Source organism: Sorghum bicolor, chromosome 2 (assembly GCF_000003195.3).
Source record: "Sorghum bicolor cultivar BTx623 chromosome 2, Sorghum_bicolor_NCBIv3, whole genome shotgun sequence".
NCBI lineage: Eukaryota > Viridiplantae > Streptophyta > Magnoliopsida > Poales > Poaceae > Sorghum > Sorghum bicolor.
The window spans coordinates 69129895-69145258 of NC_012871.2; the positions used below are offsets into that span (position 1 = coordinate 69129895).

General features: G+C 41.6%; 1 protein-coding gene across 1 annotated transcript; it reads left to right on the plus strand.

Annotated features, from left to right (window-relative positions):
* On the plus strand, positions 1-13494 carry LOC8080127. Its single transcript, XM_002460736.2, has 5 exons — positions 1-1356; positions 1459-1851; positions 7735-8441; positions 12464-12812; positions 12922-13494. The coding sequence occupies exons 1-5, from the start codon at positions 169-171 to the stop codon at positions 13288-13290; spliced, it is 3006 nt and encodes a 1001-aa protein (XP_002460781.2). The 5' UTR covers positions 1-168; the 3' UTR covers positions 13291-13494.

Sequence of the window (15364 nt, forward strand, 5' to 3'; positions counted from 1 at the left end):
TTGTGTCTCTCCCTCCAATACAACACGGGGACGGGGGTGCACAGCACATTGGTTGTGGCTACATATACGAGCGCACCCAGACTGTATGCCGCTTGGTGATTCTTTTCAGATTCTCTCGTCCCCTGCACAGACGAGACGAGACGAGACGACGTCGGAGCGGGGTGGGCGATGGATCCGTCGAATTCGAAGGCGGTAGCGGCGTCGTTGCCGTCCTACGGCAAGGTGCTGGAGACCTACAAGAAAGCGGCGGCCACGGCCGCCACGGTGACCGCGTACGCCGTGCTGGCGCGCGGCATGGCGCGGGAGCTGCTGCCCGACGAGCTGCGCGAGGCCGCGCGCTGGGCCGCTGATTTCCTGCTGCACGGCGGCGCCAGGCTGCGCGCGCCACCGCAGCGACGGACCTTCGTCATCAAGCGGTTCGACCAGGAGAGCCCCAGCGGCGACAACGGGCTCTTCGCGGACGCGAGCGCGTACCTCGCCACCCGGATCGACCCGCACACCACCACGCGGGTCTGCATCGCCCGCCGCAGCGCCGTCGGCCCCGGCGGCGGCGGCGGCGGAGGAGGAGGAGGCTACGACTACGACTACGAATACGAAGACGCGTACGGAGACGGAGACTGCGGCGGCCGCGAAGCCGAAGCCCGAGATGACGGCGGCGGCGGCGGCGGGAGGCACGTCCTGTCCTTGGAAGTCGGCGACAGGATGGCGGACATCTTCGAGGGCGTCAAGTTCACGTGGATGACCGTCGGACAGGGACAGGCCAAAGGCAACAACGACCACGTGACGTCGCTGGAGCTCACCTTCGACGCGGAGCACACGGACATGGCGCTCAAACGGTACATCCCGTTCATAGCGGCGACCGCGGAGGCGGCGCGGCTGCGGGAGCGCACCCTCAAGATCTTCTCGAGCGACTTCGGGTCGTGGCGCGGCAGCAGCTACCACCACCCGGCCACGTTCGACACGCTGGCCATGGACCTGGACCTCAAGCGCTCCATCATCGCTGATCTCGACCGCTTCCTCAAGCGCAAGGATTACTACCGGCGCATCGGCAAGGCGTGGAAGCGCGGGTACCTGCTCTACGGCCCGCCGGGCACCGGCAAGACCAGCCTCGTCGCCGCCATGGCGTGCTACCTCCGGTTCAACCTCTATGACCTCGATCTCTCCAAGGTGGACTCCAACTCCTCGCTGCAGCGCCTGCTCACTTCCATGTCCAACAAGTGCATCCTCGTCATCGAGGACATCGACTGCTGCTTTAGCGCAACAAGCCGTGGCGGCGGCCCAGTGAAGAGCGGCGACGATGACGACGATGAAGACGACCCATCTCCACCAAACGATGAGGACAACTACTCCAATAGGGTAAGAGATTAGATTAGATTAGATTGTGAATTACTATAATCGTCATTATAGCACCAGAATTGTCTTTTTGCTTTTTGTCTGACCTATGTAGTATCTTTTCAGCGTCATCAGAGAGAGGGCATAACACTGTCCGGCCTGCTCAACTTCATCGACGGGCTATGGTCGACCAGCGGCGAGGAGCGCATCATCGTCTTCACCACCAACTACAAGGACCGCCTCGACCCGGCGCTGCTCCGGCCAGGCCGGATGGACATGCACGTCTACATGGGCTACTGTGGCTGGGAGGCATTCAAGACGCTGGCTCGGAACTACTTCCTCGTCGACGACCACGTGTTGTTCCCGGAGATGCAGGAGCTGCTCTCGGCAGTGGAGGTGACGCCGGCCGAGGTGTCGGAGATGATGCTACGGAGCGAGGATGCCGACGTCGCGCTCCAGGGACTCAAGGAGTTCCTCGAGGAGAAGAAGCAGGGCAAGCAAACAGGAGATGCGGGAAAGGCATGAAAAACAACAGACGATATTTCACAAATTAAATGATACTATAGTATGATGTTTATCTACCACTCTGACAGTGTGATCTTCAGTTGTGCAGCCGATGGAATTTTAACAATATTTATTAAAAGCATCTACTACAAAAGTGTCGATTTTATTATGACAAAATGGAAAAAAAGTCATGCAACATTTTTTAAAACAACTCCCTAAAATCGTTGCTAAATCTTCCACAAGCACTTTGCATATTTTGCACACCCTCCCACGTGTTTTCGACACCCCCACCCCACCCCTTCCCAAAACTGGGAGCTTAGTGCCCCTTCCAAGTGGAATGAGACTCCACAAAAACGTTGCTCCATACCTGTGGATTTGGCACGGCACGACACAACACAAAGAGCTCATAGGGTCATATGCTATCCTGATCCCCGTAGGGCCATGCGTTGGTTGAGCCCGTGGGCCGGGCCGAGCAGTCCATTTGGACACCTATAGCAGGAAATTAAAAGAAAAGTTTATAATCCGTAGTTGTAAATAGACCCTGTAGGATTCACACTACAGCATTCCACCTCTATTTTGGTTCGCTTTTGCTGGATGTAAGGTTCGACCCTAATGTTGTAGCTGCCCTGATGCAAAGCTGAGGCTGGTTTCCAACACAGCCTATTTCTTCTTTAAAAAAAAAACTATCTAGGAGAGCTAGGTGGACCAGGAAAATTTGTTACCACTTAAGGTGTGTTGATATCCAAATTTTTATACAAACATTTTGGATCTAGATTCTCTATAAAAACATTTCAGGTGATGAATCAAAATGACTTTATGAAACTATTTGGATGTTAGCCTCAATTGTAATTCTTGAAAGAGCATTTTTATACAAAAAAAATCATATTAATGAAATATGCTTTAAAAAAAGGACCCCCGAACTTTTTTTGGGTGAACACCACCTTCAATGCAACCCATTGTAATTTGTTGAGTTGCACTAAGAAAAATAATATATAACCGAAAAAACTACGATTATCAGTACACTATCGCGAAACTAGAATCCATGTGAAACCTGAAACGTTTCGCTGTTGCTGTGTTTGGCATGGTTTCTGCCGCTTTTTTTTGGTAGAATCAGAACCGATTGGGTCTTCCGAACGGCCCCTAAAACCTAAAATTTTTTCAAAATTCATCATCACATCAAATCTTTAGACACATACATGAAGTATTAAATATAAAGAAAAATAAAAACTAATTATACAGTTTAATCGAAATTGATTTTCAATTGAGAAACTAAACACGGCCCCATTGTCCATTGGAGTAATGGAGTTTTGGAGAGGTTCACAAATTCACCCACAACAGAACGACCATAACAGCAGCTAACAGTTCGCCATCGAAGATAGAGATTAAGGCCTTGATACGAAAAGATTTTGGATTTCGCTACTGTAGCACTTTCGTTTGTGTATGTCAAATATTATCCAATTATGGACTAACTAGGATCAAAAGATTCATCTCGCGATTTACAGTTAAACTGTACAATTAGTTTTTATTTCCGTCTATATTTAATGCTTCATGCATGTGCCGAAAGATTCAATGTGACAAGGAATCTTGAAAAGTTTTTGGTTTTTGGAGTGAACTAAACAAGGCCTAACTAATTACTAGGAGAGCTAACAAAATACTAACCAGAAAGCATCAGCATTGGCTCTTGATGCAGACGCACTACTTGGACGTGCGCCTCCCCTGCTTCTTCTTGTCCTGGAGGAACTCCACGAACTCCTGCAGCGCGACGTCGGGGTCCTCGCTGCGCAGCAGCATCTCCGACACCTCGGCCGGCGTCACCTCCACCTCCGAGAGCAGCTCCTGAATCTCTAGTTGGTGGTGAAGATGATGATGGCGACCACAGCCCGTCGATGAAGTTGAGCAGCCCAGACAGGGTTATGCCCTGCCGCGGCGAAGGTCCCTGGATGGCATTGGCATTCATTCCGGGCACAGAAATGTTGTCAGAAAATTGTGTTTGCTCTGCAAAAGAATCAAGGCCTTGTTTAGTTCCAAAATATTTTGCAAAATGGACACGGCAGCTCTTTCGTTTGTATTTGACAAATATTGTCCAATCATGGACTAACTAGGCTCAAAAGATTTGTCTCGTCAATTCCGACCAAACTGTGCAATTAGTTTTTATTTTTGTCTATATTTAGTACTTCATGCATGTGTCTAAAGATTCGACGTGACGGAAAATCTGAAAAATTTTGTAAATTTTTTTGGAATTAAACAAGGCCCAAAGGGAAATGAAATATCTTGTAGCTATACGGGTACCGTGTAGTAGCGAGCTCTTGGTGGAGGCTCATCTGCTGAAGAACAGTCTTCTATCGCCATCGTCGTCCTTGGTGCGCTGGTTGGTGCCTTCCCTCGACTTGGTGCTGAAGCATCAGTCAGGCCTTTTTAGGGTTTAGGGTTTAGTTTGCAAAATTTTTGCTTTTTGGCTAGTATAGTATTTTCGTTTTTATTTGACAAATATTGTCCAATCACAGAGTAACTGGTCTCAAAAGATTCATCTCACAAATTACAGGTAAACTGTGCAATTAGTTTTTATTTTTGTCTATATTTAATGCTCCATACATGCGACTAAAGATTCGATGTGACGGAGAATCTTGAAAATTTTTGCGAACTAAACAAGGCCTCAATGTCCTCGATGACAAGGATGGACTTGTTGGGCATGGCCGTGAGAAGCTTCTGCAGCGAGGTGTTGGAGTGCACGTGGGAGGGGTCGAGATCGTAGAGGTTGAAGCGGAGGTAGTTGGCCATGGCGGCCACCAGGCTCGACTTGCCGGTGCCCGGCGGTCCGTACAGTAGGTACCCGCGCTTCCACGCCTTGCCAATACGCCGGTAGTAGTCCCTCCTCCTCAGGAAGCGGTCCAGGTCAGCGATGACGGACTCCTTCAGCGCCGGGTCCATGACGACCTCACGACCATGCCGAACGTAGCCGGGTGCTGGTGCCTGATGCCTTCCCAGGACCAGTCATTGTTCATGAAGATCTGGAGCGCACGCTCCCGATGCCGCGTCCCAAAAATTAACAAATACACTCTCCATCTCAAATTATAAGTCATTTTAAAAATCTTAAAGAGTTAAAGCATTTTCACGTTTGATCAAAATTATAGAGTAAAATAGTAAGATTTGTAACGTAAAGTGAGTATACTATGAAAATATAATTAAGGAAGAATCTAATGATATTTAGTTAGTATCATAATAATTATTATTTTATCATATAAATTTGGTCAAACTTTGAAAAGTTTGACTCTCCAAGATTTTTGGAATGAGTTACAATTTGGAATGGAGGGAGTACAAAAGAAGGTGTTAAGGTATCTAAATTTTTTTCACCCAACAACTAAACAGGGCCTAAACAAGACCTAACAGGAAAAAAAAATCTGCTTGTCAGCTTAGGCCTTGTTTAGATATGAAATTTTTTTGGATTTCGCTACGGTAGCACTTTCGTTTGTTTGTGGCAAATATTGTCCAATCCGAGACTAAATAGGATCAAAAAATTTATCTCGGGATTTATAGGCTAACTGTGTAATTAATTTTTATTTTCAGCTATATTTAGTGCTTCATACATGTGCCGTAAGATTTGATTTGACGGTAAATATTGAAAAAACTTTTTGAATTTTGGTGGAAACTAAACAAGGCCTTATCCAAACTCAGCCCAGTGAATTGTTGGAAGCTAGTACCTCGTGGGCTCTCGATCGCACAGATCGTTCCCCCGGCACCGACCCGGCTACCGTGTTGCCTGCCATCGCCGTTTTATTTGCCATTGAAAGATACTACAAGAGTTGATTTTTTTTAAAAAAAAAGAAACAGAGAGAAGGATGCAGCAGTTGCAGGAGCAAGTGGTGCGCTAGGCAACCCGTGCAGCGTCATGCCTCGGTTTGCAATTGCAAATGCAACACAAGAAATTGTTGATGGTGTATTGATGTCCCCGTCTTCGCACAAAGGCGTCGATCGGGACATTGGAGTCCGGACTCCGGTCGCGCGATCGCCGGACGCCTCACACAAAAAAAAGGCAGCCGGACCCATGCTCGCAAGTCGCAAATCGCCATCGGTCTGTTGCATGGACTTGTACCAGTGCAGTGCTTGCCTGCTGCGTTCTGCAAAGTGCCAAAGCAGCTATGCCGCCAGTGCACAATATGAACCTGTGTCCTAGTAGTGGCAAAACAGCTATGCTACCGGTACGGCGTGGCCTTGTTTACTTCCTAGAAATTTTTGCAAAATTTTTTACATTCTCCATCACATCGAATCTTTAGACGCATACATGGAGTATTAAATATATACGAAAATAAAAAATAATTGTACAGTTTGATCGGAATTGACGAGACAAATCTTTTGAATCTAGTTAGTCTATAGTTAGATAATATTTGTCAAATACAAACAAATATACTACAGTATCGATTTCGAAAAAAAATTGCAAAAGCCGGCGCTGCCCGAGTCCGACTCGCACCAGTGACCAGTTCATGGCTGGCCGCCTGGCCCGTGCGACGTCACGCTTGCCTGAGGTCTGTGGAAGTGGAACAGCCAATTGACTGGAAGTCCAGAGCCTGCCTTTTTCTCTCGTTGAACTACCGTGCCATAGAGAGAGCCCTCCCAGTCAGCCAGAGGAAGGCTCCAAAAATTACCACCAGTAGTATGGTCAGTACCATTTCTTTCCCGTGCCAGAACCCTTTTCTGTGTTGCCACTACAGTGTTTGTCCATGAATTCCTGATGACTGTTGGTGAAAGCCTGCAGTAAAAGCATGGGACCTAGTACGTGAAGTAATGCTTCACTTTAATTTTAAAGTGCAAACGGATTGGTAACTCAAAAATGATTGATAGTTAAAAACTCTATCTGAAAAAACGACGACAGTTAAAAACAAGATTTAAGAAAAAAGAAGAATATATTATTGTTGGATACGATAGGTTTTCACCTGGACCAAAAAGTCATTAACTCAGGCCTTGTTCAGTTCCGTAATTTTTTAGTTTTTGAGTTCGGTAGCACTTTCGGTTTTATTAATAATTATTGTCCAATTATAAATTAATTAAACTTAAAATATTCTTCTCACGATTTACAAATAAACTGTGCAATTAGTTTTTATTTTCGTCTATATTTAATGCTTAATGTGTATGCCACAAGATTTGATATTACAGAGTTTTTTATTTTTGGGATGAGCTGCCTCCTAGAAACAACAGAAGTAAACAAGGCTAAAATATAGGGTAGGGAAAGTGGGAGAAAGAGAGAAAAAGAAATGAAAAAAGCAAGCTCACCGTAAACTTGGGCTTTCTTCTGGATACTGTAATATTTTCATTTTTATTAAATAATTGTTATTTTATTGTGGACTAATTAGGTTTAAAAGATTTATCTCATAAAATATAGATAAATTGTATAATTAGTTTTTATTTTCGTTTATATTAATATTTTATATATGTACCGTAAGATTTAATTCCACGAAGAATTTTGAATTTTTTTAACTAAACAAGGCCTAGCCTGTTATATGTATGAGCCAAAAGAACGATGACCTTGCCGTAAAAAAACAAATCACTATCAAGAACTAGGCCTGGTTAAAAAAATCAAAAAATTTTCAAGATTTTCTATCACATCAAATCTTACGACATTTGTATAGAATATTAAATATAGATAAAAATAAAAACTAATTGCATAATTTGTCTGTAAATCACAAGATGAATCTTTTGAGTTTAGTTGGTCCATGATTGGACAATGTTTGTTAAATAAAAACGAAAATGCTACAGTACCAAAATCTAAAAACAAATCGTAATAGCAAATCAAAAATGACATGCTATATAGGCCCAGCAGGAAGAACACGGAGAGTGCTCCCTCTGCCAAGTGCCTACTACAACTCTGTATCTTGCAGCCTTGCGGTTGCAACCACTCGGTCTCAGAGCCGGGCTGCCGGGGAGATGGCGACGGATCCCACCTCGGCATCGGCGGCGGGGTTGCCGTCCTACGCGAAGGCGGTGGACGCGTACCGGAAGGCGGTGGCCACGGCGGCCACGGCGACCGCGTACGCCGTGCTGGCGCGCGGCATGGCGCGGGAGCTCCTCCCCCAAGACCTCCGCGCCGCGGTCAGCTGGGCCGCGTCCCTCCTCCGCGCCCGCCTCGAGCCCCGCACCGCCGAGCGCCGCACCCTCGTCATCAAGCGCGACCAGGAGTCGCACCACCACCACCACCCTTGCGACGGCGACGCGGCGCTCTACGTCGACGTGCGCCAGTACCTCGCCACCCGGATCGACCCTCGCTCCATGCGCCGCCTCTGCCTCAGCGGCGGCGTCTCCGGCTCAAGGAAGGTTCTCTCCATGGAGCCTGGAGACTCCATGATCGACAACTTCGAGGGCGTCGCGTTCACGTGGGCGTCCGTCGCGGGTGAAGGCCGGCGCGGGATAGTGGCAGAGTCGCTGGAGCTCAGCTTCGACGCCGAGCACACGGACATGGCGCTGGAGCGGTACGTCCCGTTCATCACGGCGACGGTGGAGGAGGCCCGGCGCCAGGACCGCTCGCTCCTCATCTACATGAACGAGGGCTCGGGGTGGAGCAGCATGACCCACCACCACCCGGCCACGTTCGACACGCTCGCCATGAACGGGGGGGCTTCGCGTCCGAACAGCCGGACTGGAGACGTCGGCCGAACAGCTCCCGCTCATTTTTCCCGCCCAAATTCTCGGTCGATTTGTTCCAGATCCGGGTCTGACGCGAACGAGCGCGCCCCAATCACCGAGCCACGCAGGAATCGGCTGCATATCAGCGTTGCTGACCCGCTGAGCCATGTGGGTTACGTTAATTTCCTTTTCCTCCCTTTTTTATTCTTCTTATTTCTTACTTTTTATTTTTATTTTTATTTTTCTTTTCTTTTTATTTTTCTTTCTTCTTTTCGTGCTTCATTTTTTCATTTTGTTTTCTTTTATATGTTTTACGTGATTTTTATTATTATTTCCATTCTTATATTTTTATGTTTCTTTTTTCTTTTCCTTTCTTTTTCTTATTATTTCCTTTCCTCTAGTTTATTTTTTATTTTTGTTTATTCTCCGTTTCATGTTATTTTTATTATTCTTTTCATTTTTAGTTTGTCTTATTTATTTTGTTTTTCTATTTTATTCTTTTTTGTTTTTCTTCTTTTTTATTTTCCCTTTGACTTTATGTTTTCTATAGAGTTTTTTATTTTTCTATTTTACCTTACTTAATTACTTTATTCATGTTTATTTTTTATTTTCTTTTATTTTTGTCTTCTATTCTTGTTATTTTTCTTTCCTTTTTCCAATTTATTTTTGGTTTTATTTTTCATTTCATGTGATCTTTCATTATTCTTTTCATTTTTTATATATTTTTATTTGTTATAGTTCTTTTTTCATTTACTATTTTGTTTGTCATATTTTATTTTATTTTAATATTTATTCTTTCTGTTTTTCTTTCTTTTTCTCTTTGCCTTTATTTTTTGTATAGATTTGTTTTTCTGTTTAACCGTACTTTAATTATTTTCATCTTAACTTTTTTTTTATTTTTCTATATTCCATGAGATGTTGTGATGTTTATTTAATATTCTGTAATAAAAATTTTGTGATGTTCACATAATACATATATGATGTTCTATGATATATTTTGTGATGTTCCTGTAGTATAAATATGATGTTCTATAATATACGTTGCGATGTTATATGATGTACTATGTTATTACGTCCACATACTATGATGTATTTTGTGAGAGCACCCCCCCCCCCCGACGCCGGGGGCTCTTCCCGTCCGCCCGTCGGACCATAAATTCGCGCCGATACTTTTTCCCGCTTACTTTTCTCGCCCACATAGGTAACTTCCGTAACCTCCACTCAAACGTGCAGACAAATAATAGACTATCCCATCGCATGGGACCTACTCACCTATGCATACTAATAAATTTTAACAAATTAAAAAAAGTTATTACTCATGAACCAAATATCAAAATTAAATTCTAATTACACCATTAGATTTCTCGGAACAAATACTTCAAAACAAGATCTCGCATGGATATATTTAGATAAAATTTAATTAACGAACATTTATCTTATAAGGATAGAACATTTTCTTTTATTGAGTAAAGACAATATTTTAGGTTCACATAATAATGTTTCATCTTCATAAAAAAACTCGGTTTAAAAAAATAGTGTTCTAGTTTTAGATTTGTGAAATTTGTAATATGATATACATAAAAATAAATAAATAAATAAATAAATAAATGGCGTATGTATAAATAATAAGCTCTAGAGTAAAACATAAGAAAAAAATAAAACATGTAACAAAAAATTGAAAGAACATCGGGAAATATACTACAGAACATCACTTGTGTAGTAAGTGAACATTATTAAATACACCATAGAACACTATTAAATATATTTAGAACATCACATATATATTACGTGAACGTTATTGAATAATCATAGAACACCATATGTGTACTAAGTGAACATCACTAAATACACCATAGAACATCACTAAATACATTATAGAACATCGTATATATTATGTGAACATCACTAAATACACCATAGAACACCATTAAATATATTATAGAACATCACATATATATTACGTAAACATCACTAAATATATCATAGAACATTACAATACATTGTGTGAACATCACAAAAAATAACATAAAACATCACATGTATACTATGAAAACATCACATATTTGGAACATTACATGTATATCACGTGAACACAAAGAAAACATCACACAACATCGCATGTATAAGACATAAACATAAAAAAAACATCACTACATGAACATGAAAAGCAATATAGAACATCTTAAAAGATAATATAAAAAAATAAAAGAAATAAGAAATAAAAGAAAGGTAAAAGATATAAAAATATAAAAATAATAATAAACACATAAAAACTAAAATAAAAAACAAAAAAAATAAATGAACCACAAAAAGGGAAAAGAAAAGACAAAAAAAAAGAAAAAACATGAATTGAATAAAAACGTATACAGAAAAAAATTTACTAAAAATAAAATATAGAGCAAAGTATATAGAAAAAATAAAAACGTGTAATTAGAGAAAATTTAAAAAAACACCATATAGATACTTTTCAAACATTGTAAAATATACTAAAGAACATCACATATACCATAGAGCATAGCCAAAATATATATACGTGAACATCACTAAATATATCATAGAACATTACATATATATTAAGTGAACATCATAAAAGACATCATAGAACATCTAATGTAGACTAAGTGAACATTAATACCGAGTAAGCAACACAAAAAACATCTTAGAACGTTATATGTATACTAAGCGAACATTATTAAATACACCATAGAACATCACTGAAAACATTATAGAACATAGTGTGTGTGTGTGTGTGTATATATATATATATATATATATATATATATATATATATATATATATATATATATATATATATATATATATATACACACACACACACACGATAGCGCTATTCTACACCGCAAGTCAAAACTGAGTAGAAAAAATACTAAGCAGTACTGGAGAGTGTTCAGTATCAACTTGTCCAACACTCAGGACCATGAAAATACTAAACAATACTGAAACACGAATACTGAGCGATACTGAATTTTGCTCAGTATAACAGTTTGGTGTAGAATGATATTATATATATATATATATATATATATATATATATATATATTCAGAGAACCTCACATGTATACTATATGTACATCAAATGTATAATACGTAAACATCACATATATATAAGAAAAAATAAAAAGTAAAAAATAAATCATTAAAAATAATTTGTTATAGTAAAACAACAAATTACATGAAATACATAGAATAACTTAAATACACATATTTTGTTAGAAACATGATTAACAAATGATAAATACATAAAGCACATAAAACAAGTGAATAACTTAAATAAGGACAAAAAATTACAAAGAATAATGAAAAATCACATGAAATAAAAAAAATTTAAAAACTCAGAGAAAAGAAATTAAAAATAATAAGAAAAGAAAGGAAAGTAAAAAAGAAACATATAAACATAAAAAATAAAAGAATAATAAAAATCACATAAGCAAAAAACCAATAAAATAAAAAATGAAGCACGAGAAGAAAAAGAGAAAGAAAAAAGAGAAAAATAATACAATACAAATAAAATAACATTAAACAAAAAAAAGCAGCAACACTATAAAAAAATATAATAATAAAAGTCACGTGAACTAGAAAGAAATAAATTTAAAGAAGTAAATAAAAATAATAAGGAAAGAAAAGAAAAACTAGAAAAAGAAACATAAAAAGTAAAAGATGAGATGAAAATTAAAATCATATAAAACGAAAAAGAAATATAATTAAAAAATAAAGCATGAACAGAAAAAAAAACTTGAAAAGAAAATAAGAGAAAAAAAAGAAAAAACAAAAGAAAAAAAAGCATACGTATACTTACCTATACGTTGGGGAATCGAAACTGTCATACGGCAAGCCGCGGCGGCTTCCGTCCGCAGCGGAAACAGCAACTCCAAACCGCAGCTCACGCGTGAAACATCGATGGCGCACGCGGGAAAGCTACCGCGCGGGAAACATCGGCGGAACGTTCCCGTCCGAACATTCGGACGGGAAGAATCCCGGCCATGAACCCTGACCTCAAGCAGTCCGTCATCGCCGACCTCGACCGGTTCCTGAAGCGGAGGGACTACTACCGCCGCATCGGCAAGGCGTGGAAGCGCGGGTACCTGCTCTACGGCCCGCCTGGCACTGGCAAGTCCAGCCTCGTCGCCGCCATGGCCAATTACCTCCACTTCAACCTCTACGACCTCGACCTCTCCGAGGTGAGTGGCAACGCGATGCTGCCGCGGCTTCTCAACCGCATGAGCAACAGGTCCATCCTCGTCATCGAGGACATCGACTGCTGCTTCAGCGCCGCGTCGCGGGATGATGGCAAAGATCTGGCCGGCCACGACGTGGCGGATGATTCTGACGACGATGTGGGCAAGGTACGCTACACGGGAACAAGACATGATTTTTATTCTTCACCGCAGTGTGCTCTGTGTTAGTTTCTGACTCTGAACTGCTAACATGGGAGCTCGATCGGCTGCGCAGAAGATAACTCTGTCCGGCCTGCTCAACTTCATCGACGGGCTGTGGTCGACCAGCGGCGAGGAGCGCATCATCGTCTTCACCACCAACTACAAGGACCACCTCGACAGGGCGCTGCTCCGGCCGGGACGCATGGACATGCACGTCTACATGGGCTACTGCGGCTGGGAGGCTTTCAAGACGCTCGCCCACAACTACTTCCTCATCGACGACCACCCGCTGTTCCCGGAGATACAGGAGCTGCTCTCGGCTGTGGAGGTGACGCCGGCCGAGGTGTCCGAGATGCTGCTGCGGAGCGAGGACGCCGGCGCGGCGCTTCTGGGTGTCACCAAGTTCCTCAGAGAGAAGAAGCAAGAAATTGGCGAAGGGAATTAGCGCAGTCGCGCGCGCTGAGGAAGAAGAAGCACTTTTTTGTGTTGCAAGCTATGAATTCTGCAATGCTGATGATCCACTCCTGATTTCTTTGCTCCACAGTAGCTGCAACCGCAACCTGCAAGTCTGCAACTGTTGTCCTGATTGTTCTCTTGCAATTGTATCTTAAAAGAATAGGAACTGATCTCGCTAATCAGTCTATGATGACCCCCTACCATGTGTTGTTTGTTTTGTAACATCAAACTCCCTTATGTGTCATTTGCTACTGTGCTAATGCTGGTGTCTGTCAACATTTTGTATTTCTGGTGCTTGTGCCTAATGGACGTGGTAGTGCAAATGATGGATTCGTATGTGCTTAGTAGTTAGTTCTGATCATCGAGTGCCTGAAGTGGTGATCAAATGAACTTGATGCCTCTGATCGTTTTTCTGTCTAGATCTACTTGTTGACTAGGTTGTCTGAATTATATTGACTTAGTAGAAAAGCGTAGTTAGCTGATTCTGAACTTGTCTTTTGCTAGCTGATCAGATTATGAATACTACTATGATAATGAAAATGGGGAATGCTTCGATTCGGGTGAAAAAATGAACTTGATGCCTTGAAGTGATGCTTTGTTTCAGTGTTCGTTGTGGAGGTACAAAATCTGAAATTTCAGTGACACTTGAATCTTCTTTTTTGTCCTATACTCGTATCTTTTTCCTTGTAGCTGATGTCTAGAAGATGGCTATTATATAGATCCCCACCCACTTAGACCCGTTCGAAAGCTAGTGTATTGGGGTGTATCGGGCTTCAAACCCTGCCTCCCGTGGATCACAGCCCACGTCGGGGTGAGCTCTCACGTTGAGTATTGGAATGGATCATGTCGCGATCCACGTCAATCCATGCGTGAGAGAAAAATCTATATTCGAGGTGTGGGATCACGACCACGCGCGCGTTGCGGGCGCTCTTTCGAGCTGTTTGACTGAAAAATTAATCTGATGTATTCAGTGTTAAATCAAAATAGTGTGTACCTGTGTATAATAGTTATCCGTTGGCTATGTATTCGGTAGTCCACGTGGATCAACTCTTCCCACGTGGAATCGCCTGTGGATAATAACTTCATGTAGCCAAATAAAGCCTCAGGTCTTGTTCCCTTCTCCTGAAACCATGAGATTGAAGGAGATTAATCCCCTACAAGTCAAAAATTCCTCAATTTTCTCTAATCCTCTCCATCCGCTTTGGTTCAGAAAATAAACGAATAGGGCCTCAATGGCTTGACACAATTTGATCCGCTTTTTGTAAATGGCTGGTGTTGCTAGAATGATCCAACGCGTGAAGGGTAGTTTTTTTATAAGCCTGATCGCTTAAGCTTATCTATCGAATCTGTCAGTCATTTAATAGTATTTTCTCTAACAATAAATCAGTGAATAATACTTTCAGCTATAGCTTTTCAGCCAAGTGAACATAGTACGTCTAAATTTTCGAACATGCTTTTGTCTTATGATGATTTAAACTTCGAGTCATAGGTATTTATGGACCTATGGTAAAAGAAAAGATACCAGCATTACAAAGAAGCACTAACACATGATAGAGGACCCTTTGTCGAATATTTATATATCCCTTATCTAAAAAATGATAGAGGACTCGAACTTCTAGCTACATAAACTAATTTAGGCCTTGTTTGGGCCTTGTTTAGTTCCCAAAAAATTTTGCAAAATTTTTCAGATTCCCCGTCACATCGAATCTTTAGACACATGCATGGAGTATTAAATATAGACGAAAATAAAAACCAATTGCATAGTTTGGTCGGAATTGATGAGATGAATCTTTTGGGCCTAGTTAGTACATAATTGGACAATATTTGTCACGAACAAACGAAAGTGCTACAGTACCTATTTTGCAAAAATTTTTGGAACTAAACAAGGCCTTGATAAGACTTTTTTTAACTCTAGCTTCTCCAGAGCAATTGGAGTCAGTGAAGGCAAAATAAAATAAAGTAAAATAAAACAAAGCAAAGTAAAATAAAAAGCGACTTTTATTCATTTGTTGAAGAGAGAGGGAGAAAAGAGCTTCCTTGGTCTATTTGGCACGACTCTTTAG

Coding starts and splice junctions, on each gene's coding strand:
- LOC8080127 (XM_002460736.2), top strand. CDS start 169: ATGGATCCGTCGAATTCGAAGGCGGTAGCGGCGTCGTTGCCGTCCTAC. Junction 8,442..12,463: donor CTCGCCATGAACGGGGGGGC/TTCGCGTCCGAA, acceptor GAACCCTGACCT/CAAGCAGTCCGTCATCGCCG. Junction 12,813..12,921: donor CTGACGACGATGTGGGCAAG/GTACGCTACACG, acceptor GCTGCGCAGAAG/ATAACTCTGTCCGGCCTGCT.